Source organism: Etheostoma spectabile, chromosome 7, assembly GCF_008692095.1.
Source record: "Etheostoma spectabile isolate EspeVRDwgs_2016 chromosome 7, UIUC_Espe_1.0, whole genome shotgun sequence".
NCBI classification, from domain to species: Eukaryota; Metazoa; Chordata; class Actinopteri; order Perciformes; family Percidae; genus Etheostoma; species Etheostoma spectabile.
Genome location: NC_045739.1, coordinates 22,708,191 through 22,721,612, shown reverse-complemented (window position 1 = coordinate 22,721,612; position 13,422 = coordinate 22,708,191). Strand labels below are relative to the sequence as shown.

The following is a 13,422-nucleotide window of genomic DNA, read 5'->3' as shown; positions in this document are numbered from 1 at the left end:
GACGTTAACGACCCCTGTGTTGTCTCCCGAGACAGGGTTTTTTCACGGTGTATTCAGGGGGCAGGCAGCTGGCGGATCAAGGAGAGATGCCTCCGATTTAAGACAAAAATTAAATCAAACTGAAACCATGCAGGAACTCATAGTGCACCTTTAAAGCTGACTTCCTGTTTTCAGTAGGTGGCGCTATGACCATGAGTCAATAAGGACGTGTAGTTGTAGACCTGTATCCCTTCAATCCTTTCTATCTCAGCGTTAATAATATAATTGCTTGTTTGTGTGTTTATTGAATTTCTCTTGCTCGTCGACACTGTAATTTGGGGCAACCAGTGTCTGACAAATTTAATTAAAAAGGTAATTGATTGATTGATAGATACGGAAACATGCAAATTTTCTGCCTCGCCACGTCAATACTGTTTCACAAAAACATAAAAACTTTGCAATTTGGCATCATGACAGTCTTGACATTGCTGACCCAATTCGAGAAGGATCTCTTGAGTCCTCTGGAATACTACAAAAAATACTCTAAAGGAGTTGAAAACAAGTTCCATACTTGTTAAGGGCTTAAAATGGCATGTTTTCACATGACATCGTTCGAGCTATTGACTATCCATTTGCAATTGAGAATACCACACTGTGTCACTCTGATGGTGCTGATTATTTTCCTCATCACCCTCTAGTTATGGTTCAACATGCGTTTAATGACAATAATGTTGACATATGCAATAAAGTGAAGTAAAGTGAGACGGGACAAGCACCATTTGGTGGCCATATTGCCGCAGAAACATGTAATCTGACTCATAATCCGCCTGAGTTATACCGGTGTTAAACACGGAAGGATAAAAATGAGTCATCCTATTAGTGTAAACAAATCAGGATATTACAGCAGATGTTTGTGAGTATAAGGGTGTTACTGCGAGCTAGAAGACAAACAGGATATAAAAAAGTGACTGCTTGGAAGTGTTTGTCTTGTAAACAAGACACTGTGCCATGATGTTATGACCCGTGTGTGTGTGTGTGTGTGTGTGTTTACCTATAGCTGAGATCGCAGCCTGGGCAGTGTCAGAGTTGACATCAGTGCAGTATCCTTTCAGCTCATCCAGAATCATTGCTACATTCTCATCATTCACCAGCTCCACCAGCACCTGCAAACACAACAGTACTGGCTTTATTATTATTAAAGTAGCTTCTGGCAGTACAGGGTAGAAACTGTGTGGATATCACTGCATGTTAAAGGGGGTGCACCAGCCATTTAGAATTGCACTACAGTTCCAGTTAGGAAAACGTCATTGCCGAACAAATGGCTGATGGGATGTCCAGGACCCCCCCTGAGTATACATTTGTGAGTGTGGTTTCTGGAAAGGGTAGAAATGAAATGAAGTAAAACAACAACAACATATAATAGATTAAACACAGTCATAAAAGGGTGCTAAATGAAAACTATTCTTGGATTGAATATTGCTTTAGAGAAGGAGCACATTTAAGTCCCGCCCCCAACGCCATCTGCTAGCAAACAGAAACGTGCCTAAAAGCTGCTGTGAGGTGATCACAGGTCCCTATATTTCTATTTTTTTTCTAGTATTTGTTTATATCATGGTTAAATGTGTTTTTCTTAAAGTATTTATAGTATGGGAATGACGTGGTCAAAAGTGAGCAGTGTGGGTGTGATGTGTGTGTATATATTGTCTGTTTGCCATTATTTGAGCGATTATTTAATTCCACAATCAAGGGATCTTAAAGTGTTCATATAATGCTAATTTTCAGGCTCATAGTTATATTTAGAAGTTTTTTCAGAAAAGGTTTACATGGTTTAATTTTCAAAAAACACCATATTTTTGTCATATTGCGCATTGCTACAGCTCCTCTTTTCACCCTGTGTGTTGAGCTCTCTGGTTTAGCTACAGAGTGAGGCATCTCACTTCTGTTCCATCTTTATTGGGGGTCACACATGCGCAGTAGCTAGGGAAGGACTACTAGCCAGTCAGAAGCAGCGTATGAGGGCGTGCCATGCTAGCAGCTAGGCGAGCATTATAACGTGTGTTACAAAGTGACGCACGTTTGTCACAGAAGTAAATCCTGGACTACAATAGAGCTGTTTGGAGCAGTTGGTGAACTGTATTTTCTGTTGGAGATGGTAAGTCCCTTTGGGGGGGGGGGGCTTTGGGCTTTTTCACTTTGTAAACGTATAACATGGGCAAAAAAAATATGTAACAATAATGGAAAGGGGAAAGAGCAAAAAGCACAATATGAGCATTTGTTACAGCCAATGTTACAACAAAAAAGGGTTCATCTGAAGTGTTTGCAGCTGGGTAAATAAAGTGTCTACTTCAGCAGCCCAGGGTTTCACTGTCAGAACAAAATCATGGAAACATAGAGCTGTTGGGCGGGGGCGACCTCTAGCTCACTCAGTAAGAGCATGCGCCCCATGTAGGCCCCATGTAGGTCGAATCCGACCTGCGGCCCTTTGCTGCGTGTCATCCCCCCCATCTCTCTCCCACCTTTCATTTCCACCCACTGTCACTATCTAATAAATGGAGAAAAAAAATGCTCAAAAAATAATATTTAACAAAGAAAAGCGCCGTGGGGCAGGTTCTTCTGTTTCAGCTCGTGGGAGACTGTATTCGTTGCTCACTAAGCAACACGATGACGGAGAGGTGCCGATAACGGCTCTCTGGATGTGTACTGTGGGTCTCCTCTTCAGGCGCAGCAGTGTGTTTGACAGCTCTGGCAAAAGTTATGTTCGAGTTGTCGCTTTCATCCAGCTTTTCTAATTTCATGATTCACATAAAAAGCATTTGGATTGAGACATGCAGTTATAATAGTAGTGTTTGTCCTTTCAGGAATAGCTCAAGACCCTAGGAAGCTACGTTAATTACCAGTCTTGAACCACATTTTCGGTACATTAGGTCGGCCTACACAACCGTTCAGGACAAGGTAGAGCGAGAGGTGAAAAAGGGTTTCAGAAAACTATTTGAAGATTAATTGACACTCTCTTTTCGATGGTCAGCCATTAACTAACCACATGAATTTAGGTCTAGTCAAAAGCATGAAATGATCAGAAATAGACAAACAAAATGGTTAATCGCAATTATTTGTATGACAGTTCATTTTAAAAATGTCATGACCGTGACAGCCCTACCTGTAAGGTGTGTTCTGTCTGCAATCTAGCTTCCCTCTGTTTAAAGCTTCTTTGTTGCATTTTAAATGAGGATGTGGTTACATACAGTCTAAGAAACAGGGAAATAGGCCTGCACGATTAATCGTTACAAAAACGCGATCTCAATTCCCCCTGTTCACGGTTACATTTTTAAAAGACTTTGATTAAAAAAAAAGCAAAAAAGCTTTGGTTTTAATGCTCTCCCTTCTGTTCATTGGAGCCTCTATGTTTACAGGCTTGTGGTGATGAGCTATGTGCTATGGGCGTCATAATAAATCTGTGTTTGGTACTGCCCATTTGTTTTGTTATAGTAAAAAAAAAAAAAATCGGGGCAGAGGATTGTAATATCAATCTAAGCAAAACAACTGTGATTCATTTTTTCTCCCCGAATCATGCAGGCCTACAGGGAAATATAATTTATTTAACTGTAGTTTCACTCTGTCAACATAACCTGTTTTTGTTGTTGTTTTTTACACTTTCACTGTAGCTGTGGTGAGAACAACAACACATAAGCAAGACAAAAGCACCATACAGTCAAACAGGACAATCACCTGCATTTTCCTTTGCTTGATGTAGGCCGGCTCAGCATAACCACAGAAGAAGCGTTTGTAGTGCGCCCCCATCAGGCCAGGGAGAGAACGCAGCAGCAACTAGAGAAAGACAAAGACACCATCTTATTTCTCAAAATGTATTCACACGTCCATCTGACAAGAGACTTCCACTGACAAAGAAACAAATGGACTCGTGGGAAAAATATTTGATGCAGGAATGAACACACACACACATGCGCACACAAACAGAAACACAGAAAAAAATCATATAAAAGTTAAAAAAAACATCAAAAAGTTAAAAAACAACAAAAACAATGTCAATCTTTGAAAAAACAACATTGTCAAAAGCATCGGGAAAAAGTCATAAAAAAGACAAAAAACATTAAAAGCATCTTAAAATGTCAAAAAAAAAAAAGTCATAAAACCCAGTCAAAAGCATCAAGCACAACTCAAACAACTCAATTCTTTATTGGCCAACAGCACATTCAAATCAAGGATTCTCCAATTTGGCCAAGAAAACAATATATTTTAATTTATATATGATACGTTAATGCCAGACTGGGCAAGTAGGTTGTTATATTTACTTGCCCAGGGCCATTGGGCAACCCTTGTTGAACTCTGCTTTTATTCAACCTGAATCACTCCCACCGACCTGTATGTGGCAGAGGGCGGTGAACCTCATCTCCGTGGATGCGCTGCCGCAGGTGGCCAGCAGGGGTGCGCGTACTCGCTCAAGTGCCGCCAGGCTGACAGCGGGCAGGCCGGAGCAGAGGCTGAGGAAGAGGCTGAGGGTGGCCGCCATGACTGGGGGGTGGGGGCTGACCAGGGACGCATCCAGCAGGGACAGGATGTCAAACAGCTCGTCCTCCGACTGAGGCTGGTAGCGCTGGAGGATCCTCAGCACCTCACACTGACCCCAAACGTCAGATTCCTTCAACCTGGGAACACACACACACACACACACACACACACACACACACACACACACACACACACACACACACACACACACACACACACACACACACACACACACACACACACACACACACACACACACACACACACACACACTAATGAAGGGGCTTTCTCATTCAAAAAAAAATCTGCCCAATCTAAGGACGTTGAATATCGCATGATGTTACTTGCGCTTAATTAACGGATATTGTAGTGTGCTAAATTCTGCTGCTTTCAGTACTGCTAAAATACAACAAACTGCCTGTTGAATTTAAAATAAATCAAAGGAAACAAACTGAACATTAAATTAAATTAAATTGAATGTTGCCATGCATCCTTTCTTACAAATTCCACGCTGTCCAGACCAATAACTCAACTTAAATAGACGTTGTTCTTTAAACCGTTTTCATTGGGTGACGTGGTTCTCTGATGCTCTAACCTAGTGTTTCTCAAATGGGGGTACGTGTACCCCTGGGGGTACTTTGGAGTACTGCAGGGGGTACGTAATCTTTTTGCAAAATGCTCATTGAAAAATATGTCATGCATACTTCCGAAAATAATAATACTATAATAATGAATGAATGAAGTGATGGATTCTGAACATTTAAATGTTTTTTTTTTTCAGTTACAAGGTTGTTGTTTAGTAACTCTATCACTGCAGACACTGTATTGTTATTATTATAGACACTTTTTATAGTGATGTAAAAATGTTACGCGCGGGTCAGGGCTTATTTGGCTTAAAAACACAATTCAAAGGGGTTAAATTGTTGAAAGAAGTGTGAGAAGCCCTGCTCTAACCGTTTGAGGAGGTGATGGGCGATGGGTTTATTGATAGCGACTCCTCCCTCCTCCTTCAGGATCTCCTCCAGAGCTCGGAGGCAGTTCACCATCACCACGGGGTCTGGGTCCCTCAGCAGGGTGTACAGCTCGTTCACCACTGCAGCATCTGGAACAATCATGAACAAGAGGTTTGTGGACATGGTGTAGATGCACACACACACACACACACACACACACACACACATACATATATATATATATATGTATACGTACACACACACACAAAGAGCCTGAAACCATAATTAGGCATGTACACTTAAACAATGACTGAAGAGGTGCAGGGGTTGACCATTGCACTCATGACATTGTCCGACTCACAATGGTTCATTTTTTTAAAGTGATCCAAATCAATGCAGCAGAACCAGAGACATATTATACTTTTATTCAAGACGTCGTTCTCCTTCTTTCCGGTGACTACATTATAGGGCTGGACGATTAATGGAAAATGTATCGACATCGAAATTCTGAAGCTGCTTGACGTTTTTTTTCTAAAACTGTAATTTGACATTTTCATTTCAATTTTATACATTTTCCCTATATTTGCCACGTTGCGTGTGTTCTTCAATTATTTTAAAATCATAAAAATAAGCACGTTTGAATCTCACCCTCAATAATCAAGCCTATTTAAAATACAAACCTTGCCAATGAGGACAACAAAAAAAAGCAAATCACAAACATGTTTTAATTATCGTTCATTTATTATTTATTATCGATGTAAAATGTGCAATTAATCGTGAATTTAGGTCATATCGTGCAGCCCTACTACATCACCCGAGATCCACAGAGCTGCGGAGGAGGGTCTGGCTAGTCCACACAGCATTCTGGGATGGGAGATTCTGGGTGCTCTGGTTTATTGGCATTTCTTTAAACCAATCACGCTGCAAATACACACAGAGGCTACGTCGGAGAGAGAGGATGTTTTGTTTTCCTAGTTTTTTTTATTAGATTTAAATAAGTGTTCTCCTTTTCATTAACTTATACTGTATATGGCGCGGACTATAGCTCACTCAGTTAGTCCCTCCCCCTTTCACGTCTGTCCACTGTCTCTTTATCTTATAAAGGAAAGAAAAAAATATATGTAATCTTAAAAAAAATATATATATATATTGTATATGGGCAAACTAGTGTTAGCAAGCAAGCTCTTACACTAGTCAGTCTCTAACATAGTAGCTACGTAAACCTGTTGCTCTTATATAATAGATGTAGTACTGCGAAAGACTAGGGCCAAACGCAAAAATGAATATGCTTCTTTTTATGTCGCCTCTTTACTACACTTTTCTCCCCATTTTCAAAATCTCTCTCTCTCTCTCTCTCTCTCTCTCTCTCTCACACACACACTCTCTCACACTCACACTCACACTCTCACTCTCACTCTCACAAACTCTCACTCTCACACTCTGACACACTCACTCTCTCACACTCTCTCTCTCGACAAAAACCAAGCTGTTGCCCCTAGAGGCCTGGAGAACTTCCGCTGTGTAAACTGGTTGCCGTGTTTTTCTGTTGCACTTGTTTTTGGGGTTTGTGTACTTTCTTTATGCATCGTTTCTGTATTCGCACCACGTTTGTGTTTTTGGTTGTGTTGTGTGTATTTGCAGCGCGTTAGCTAAATGCTGCGCATTTGTTGTCAAATTAATGAAGATTTTTCCTGATTTGCTTGTGTCTTGTCTATTTGCGTGTGTTTTTCTTGCTGTGTGTTTGCCCGTCGGCCACTGTTCTGTCTGAATGACGTAGAAAGAATGACAACGGGTAAGCTAGACAAAACTAAAAACTAGAAAGTCCTCCATCCACCATACCTATGTCAGAGTTGGGTTGGAGATTGTGTAGTTTGGCCCAGCCGAGTACAGCCACTCGTCGTACACAAGCTGCTCTGTCCTTCAGTCCTGCTGTCAGAGGCTGCTCCACGTACTCCACCAGACTGGGTAGCCTGGGACGGCAGACACACAGTTAAAAAAAACCAAACCATTCCAGCAGTCACAAGGTGGATGTGAAGGTTTGTAACGACATTATCCCAAGGCAAGGCAAGGCAGCTTTATCTGTAGGGCACATTTCAGCAACAGGGCAATTCAAAGTGCTTTACACAAAATCAGTTAAACAGATAAAACACAAGTACAAACAGTTAAAAATCATAAGCATTAAAAACCAATAAAACACATGAATAGACAGTTAAAAACAAAATAGAAACATTAGGACACATAAAACACAAGAAAATAAGTTACAGTGCAGCATAAGAAATTTAAAGAAATGAGCAGTCATTTAAAGAAAGGCAGCATCAAAAAGAAAGGTCTTCAGCCTTGTCCCTAAACATTATCTGTATTATTTTATAATAAATGCACATTGTTATTTTATAATGAACCCTGTACGCAGCTCTGTCAGATTCTCTTCCAGACTGTGGAACCGTTGGCGAACATGTCTGTTTATTATCTATATTTTTGTGTTTGTGTATATTTTTATTGTGATATGGAGTTTTTTTTTTTATCAAATGGAGATGTTCAGGGCTAATCACTTCCACACACTATCCAAAGGTTTTTTTTATTCAATATATAAAAGTAAAAATAATTTGAGATTATTGCTGCACAATTAATCGCAATTATATCGAAATCGCAATATGGACTATTCGGATCTGGTTGATGTGGCTCGGGAAAGGGAAGTTTGGGGTCCCCTGCTGGAGTTGCGGCCCCCGCGACCCGATACCGGATAAGCGGACAAAGTTGGATGGATGAAATAAAATTCCCATCAATATCATGGATCATATCGCAATCGTGATAACAATCAAAATAATCGCAATTAGATATTTTCCTCACATCGCGCAGCCGTATTTGAGATGTATTGTTTTGTTTACTTTTCAAAAGGCAAACAAAGAAATTAAACAGAGATGTGTTTCTATTGTTGATAAAATGTAAAATGTAAATTTAAAAATGGGCAACTCTCTTTTGGTTTTAAAAAAAAATGGTCTGTAATGCTATTTTTTGAAGGTTACAAATGGGATTCATTTCCTTGTATATTTACTAATATCTTGTTTTTGTCTGTTTAGTATTAATTTCCTTTTTCTTTTGAGGTGGGTGGGTTTAATTGATAAGAACATTTTTAGTTTACATTGTGATCCCGTTTGTATACATTTGTTGTTTTTGTTTTTTTATGATGACTGAATGAACTACTACTACTACTACTACTACTAGGTGGATGTGCGGAGCACGTCACCTGAGGTTGGTCATGTTCCTCAGGGCCAGGCTGCGGACCATGGGGTTTGGATCCTGACAGTCTTTCCTCAGCGTGTTGATGACCAGCAGAGACAGCTCGGGGTTTAAAGTGGCATAGGAACACAGGAAGACATAGACCAGTTTCTTCTGGACTATGTCTACTGTGGCACATGCTTTTACCATCTCACTGAACAGGGCGGATACATCCACACCCTGGGACATCGCCCTGAGAGAGACAGGGAGATAGAGAGAACAATGTGATCTGGAAGTCAAGATCTTATTATCTTTATGAAAAGAGGAGAGGAAGCAGCCTAATCTAATAACATGGACTAAGAGTCTATATTGGTGGATGGTGCATACGGTACATTAACATGTATATCAGCATGGTTTGGTAATCTCTGCTCAGCTGAAATCTAAACTTGATTGTCTGGTACGGTTTGCCGTGAAGGTAATGGGGAGGACTGAAACCCCCTCTTCCTTCAGCCAATCTACGAGCAGTTTGTACACAGACAGCCACAGAGAGTTTAATCCTCCACCCCGGGTATGAGCTCCTACCATCTGGAAGAAGATACAGAGTCCCCAAATGCAGACTAAACCGGTTTAAAAACTCATTTAGTGCCTACATCAGTCAAAAATGTTTAACAGTAATGCTTCTTGAGGCCGATGGGTTGTGCAATAATATCCTAGAGTTCTGTTTATGCAGCCTGTGGCTCTCATGGATTCAATTCCCACTTTGCTTACGTGTGGATTACTGATGTTTTCATCCTTCTCTGTGTGTGTATTGACTGTTTAACTGGCCTTATTTATTAATCTGTGTCTTATTGTTTCTTTTTATTGATCTTTATTGATATTGCAAGAGGAGCTAAAGTTTCAGGACTCCAAGAAAGGTTTCCCCATGGGGACAATAAACTATAATTGAATTGGCTGAAGTATTTCAGATCCTTTACTTAAGTAAAATAGTACTAATAATACCCTGTAAAAATACTCTACAAGTAAAAGACATGCATTAAAAATGTTACTTAATCCATGTCTTGTGTGTTTTCTTTCCGTCGACCTGCAACTTTCCCAACATTTGTCACTTTTTTGTTCTTTTTTCACCCTTTTTAAAGTCTTTTTTCCTTTAGACCTTTTGTCCATTTTTTCAATGTTCTTGTATCTTTTTTTTCTTCTTCAAAATGCTATAAAATTGAATAAAACGGCCAAATTCGATGAAAGTAGTGAACTGATCATTTATTTTACGGAACCATCCATGTTATTTCTTATTATTTTTTTACAATGTGGTTGAAAGAAACTTACTTACTTAACTTAAAGTATTAAAAGTACTCAGGTTTTAGAAACAGGAAACGATCCAAACAACTAATCAACTAAGTGATTAACAGCTATTCATGCCAGCTGGACTTGTAGGCTTGTATATTGTAGGGTAGTTTAATTTATAATGGAGATGGTACAACATCATTTTTTGTTTCCCGATACCGATTCTGATACCTGAACTTGCGTGTCGGCCGGTACCGAGTACTGATCCGATACCAGTGTGTTACATATTTTATTATGTTTTAACAACTGTATACTACTATCCCTGTATGGATGGGATATGATTTCTGATTCCTGATGATTGTTGCTCAGCCTGGCTCAGGTTATAAACTCTTTGTGAAACATGAACAAAACACAAATAATGAATGGCACAGAATTTTCTTTTATTATCCAGTTTGACAGTCAGTTATGACAAAAAAACATAAGTAAACTGCTTCAACGTATATTTTCTGTAGGGCTTTATGTGGTATCGGATTGGTGCATAAACTTCAGTACTTCCCGATACCAGCGGTTTAGGCAGTATCGGAGGCAATACCGATACTGGAACATCTCTAATTTAAAATAAAACTAAATATTTTATCAACTACATATGTTTTGTATATCCTGCACTTACTGCTATTGCACTTCTGGTTAGACCTAAACTGCATTTCGTGGCCTTGTACCTGTGTAATGACAATAAAGTTGAATCTAATCTAATCTAATGTTTTGTGTGCAAAAGTAACTAAAGCTGTCAGATTAATGTAGTGGACTAAAAAGTAGAATATTTCTCTCTAAATGTAGTAGGGTAGAAGTATAAAGTGGCCTGAAAAGAAAAGACTTAAGTAAAGTACATTTACTTCTAAGTTGTACTTAAGTATAGTACTCGAGTAAATGTACTTAGTTATATTCCACCACTGGTCCAGGGTTAGTGTCACAGTATCAGACTGGGCCCAACAGCACATATTTTGCTTTATTTTTTATTTTTTACCCCTAATAGATTAACCTGAGCATTGTTGGAAGTTAAAATGTTATATGTGCTTAAACATTATGTGTGATTTGCATTGTACATTCAAGCTAAAAAGGTAAAAGCATTATTTCAACATAATTGAAGACATGTTGGTCATGCATTAAGTTTGTTGTTATAAGTTTATAGTTTGTTGTTTGTTGCATTAAGTTGTTTTGCAATACTCTGTTCTATAACATAAGATGTTCTGGTATATTCTGTTATGATCCAGCCTCTCCTAAATGAGCCAGAAGTAGAACTGATTGTTAGGGACTATCCTGAATCTGGTTCCAGTCCCACTTTCACGGCCACTAATCTTTTGCTCTGCAAGTCCTGGCTTGAGGGGTCCTAAACTTTCAGTCACATTCCAACTGAAAGATAACGAATAAGCACACACAGACACATCACTTTGGTCTAGAGACCCCACCTTTTGTGGATAAGACCAGGGGTCCAAAAGCCTGAGAGCCAGTGTTGAGTTTTAAAAAGTTAAAATGTCTGAAGGAGCCAGGTTAGAAAATGATGCATACATCTGTCCCCATTTTCCCCCTCTTTTTAACATGTGGAAAGGGGTTTCCTGCTATGCAACAAAAGGTGGTCTTCTGTCTCCTGTCCCCTGGGGTCTTAGTCTAGGCTGAGACAATACAATGTTGATTGGACTATGTTGATGGCAGAGTTTCACATTTACACAACAGAACCGTTTGCTCTGTAACCAAAAGCGACCCCCAAAGGTGCAGAAGGCAGGATGTCATTGGTCAGCAAAGATGCACTGGACCTGCTGTCATGACAATTACGGACCAATGAGAAAGGATTTGAATGCACCAGGGGAAAAGGAACCGCCCCAAGGTGTATGGGATAAAAGTGTGCAATTTAGGACTTTTCAGGACTGCTTTCACGTGACTCCGTCAGGGGAAGCGTGGATCAGTCCGCTGTCAGCTGCAGTGTTATTATGTGTTTGTTTGTGTCTTATTGTCTTTGTCTTATCATCTTCATCACTGCTGTTGCATTAAACCTTTTCCTAATTCTCAATTTGACCCCCAGCCTCCTTTTCCTCAGAGATCCGAACGAACGCGAAGTTAGTTATGAATTTCTAACAGCAGACAAAGGAAGGGGAGAGCTGTGACAGCTTTGTCTCAGGATATCCTATGTGCTAAAAAGATTCACACAACAACATCTGAGATTTTGACTACTAATTGACTGAACCCTGAGAACGGAGCCGGACTTAGCTCCAACAGCTTACAGGTCACCACAGAAGAAGGACAGCCTGGCTGTGACCTGGGTTACCTGATGACTTTGAGGACGGTGTTCCTGTAGCGCAGCGGGTCAGACTGGACGTTGGGGTTGGACAGAGCTCTCCTCAGCTCCCGCACCGTGTCCTCGTTGCCCAGATACGGCATGGTGGCGACACACAGCGCGCGCCTTCTCACTTTAAAATATTACTCGCGACCCTGTACCATTGTTAACACGTCGACTTGTTCATTTATTTTCAATTTAACACTGCAAATGGGAGGTTTCATTCCTACTACTCGATGACTCGATTGTTTACACCGTGCACACTTCCGCAGTTCTTCTTCTGTTTTCTTTTTATTGTATGCTGCTCTCTGCTGGTTGGGGTAGGAATGACATGCTACCGTTTAACACACGACGGGTTATAGCTAAAGTCCAGGCAAAGGAACTCATTTTGGAGCCAAAAATAGAACTAATTGTAAAAGATTTTTTTTCTCCAGCATGGATTATTTTCTATAAGGTGTCCAGAACAACATACTAAAAGTCCTAAGAAATCCTAGTTAAAAAAAGTTGTTACAAGTTTCTTTGAAAATTAATTTGAATATGCAAAAGAGCTATACACTAATCGAATACGCCCAAAATACACCCTAATGGGATTATTTATTCCTTTACTCCTATCACAATCAAACCACACACAGTGAAAGTATACATGAAAAGTAACAGTTTTGTTTTACAAGTTACAAAAACTGTATAGTTTGCATGTCTCATACAGTCAAATTGACCCCATGGATAACAGGAGGGTTGAAAATTCTGCTGTTTGCCCGCTCAGTTAATCTGGAAAGTTGTTATCAAGCTTGATAATGTATGAACTAGTTTACCTTTAATGGCAAACAGATAGACGTGTCATAGTAGGAAAACCAAAGATGTAATCAATAACAATAATGATTTTAATTAAAGGTACCCTGCCAAACAAAACCATTTTTACTTGTATTTTTGGAAATATGTTAGGTCCATGTGTGTTTGTGTTTTGTTGTAAATGTGAAAATGATCTGCTACCTCCTCGGTCAGCTCTAGCCACTGAAAAGAAATAAGAGGAGAAATCAGGCCAATCACAACGGCTGGTCAGGCTGACGTCATGTTGCCTGAGCTCATTAATATTCATGAGTTGGGTGAAGGATGCTGATAGCCAGGCTCTCATTGGCT

General features: G+C 39.8%; 1 protein-coding gene across 1 annotated transcript in view; it reads right to left on the bottom strand.

Annotated features, from left to right (window-relative positions):
* Positions 1-12,667, bottom strand: part of ap4b1 (adaptor related protein complex 4 subunit beta 1) — a gene marked incomplete at its 5' end in the record, with an annotated part of 24,155 nt that extends 11,488 nt beyond the window's left edge. The window contains 7 exon segments of the mRNA XM_032521652.1: positions 1,031-1,142; positions 3,706-3,804; positions 4,358-4,643; positions 5,461-5,608; positions 7,299-7,429; positions 8,704-8,928; positions 12,277-12,667. Of these exon segments, the coding sequence (XP_032377543.1) occupies positions 1,031-1,142; positions 3,706-3,804; positions 4,358-4,643; positions 5,461-5,608; positions 7,299-7,429; positions 8,704-8,928; positions 12,277-12,389 (1,114 nt within the window).
* Between the last annotated feature and the right edge of the window lie 755 nt (positions 12,668-13,422).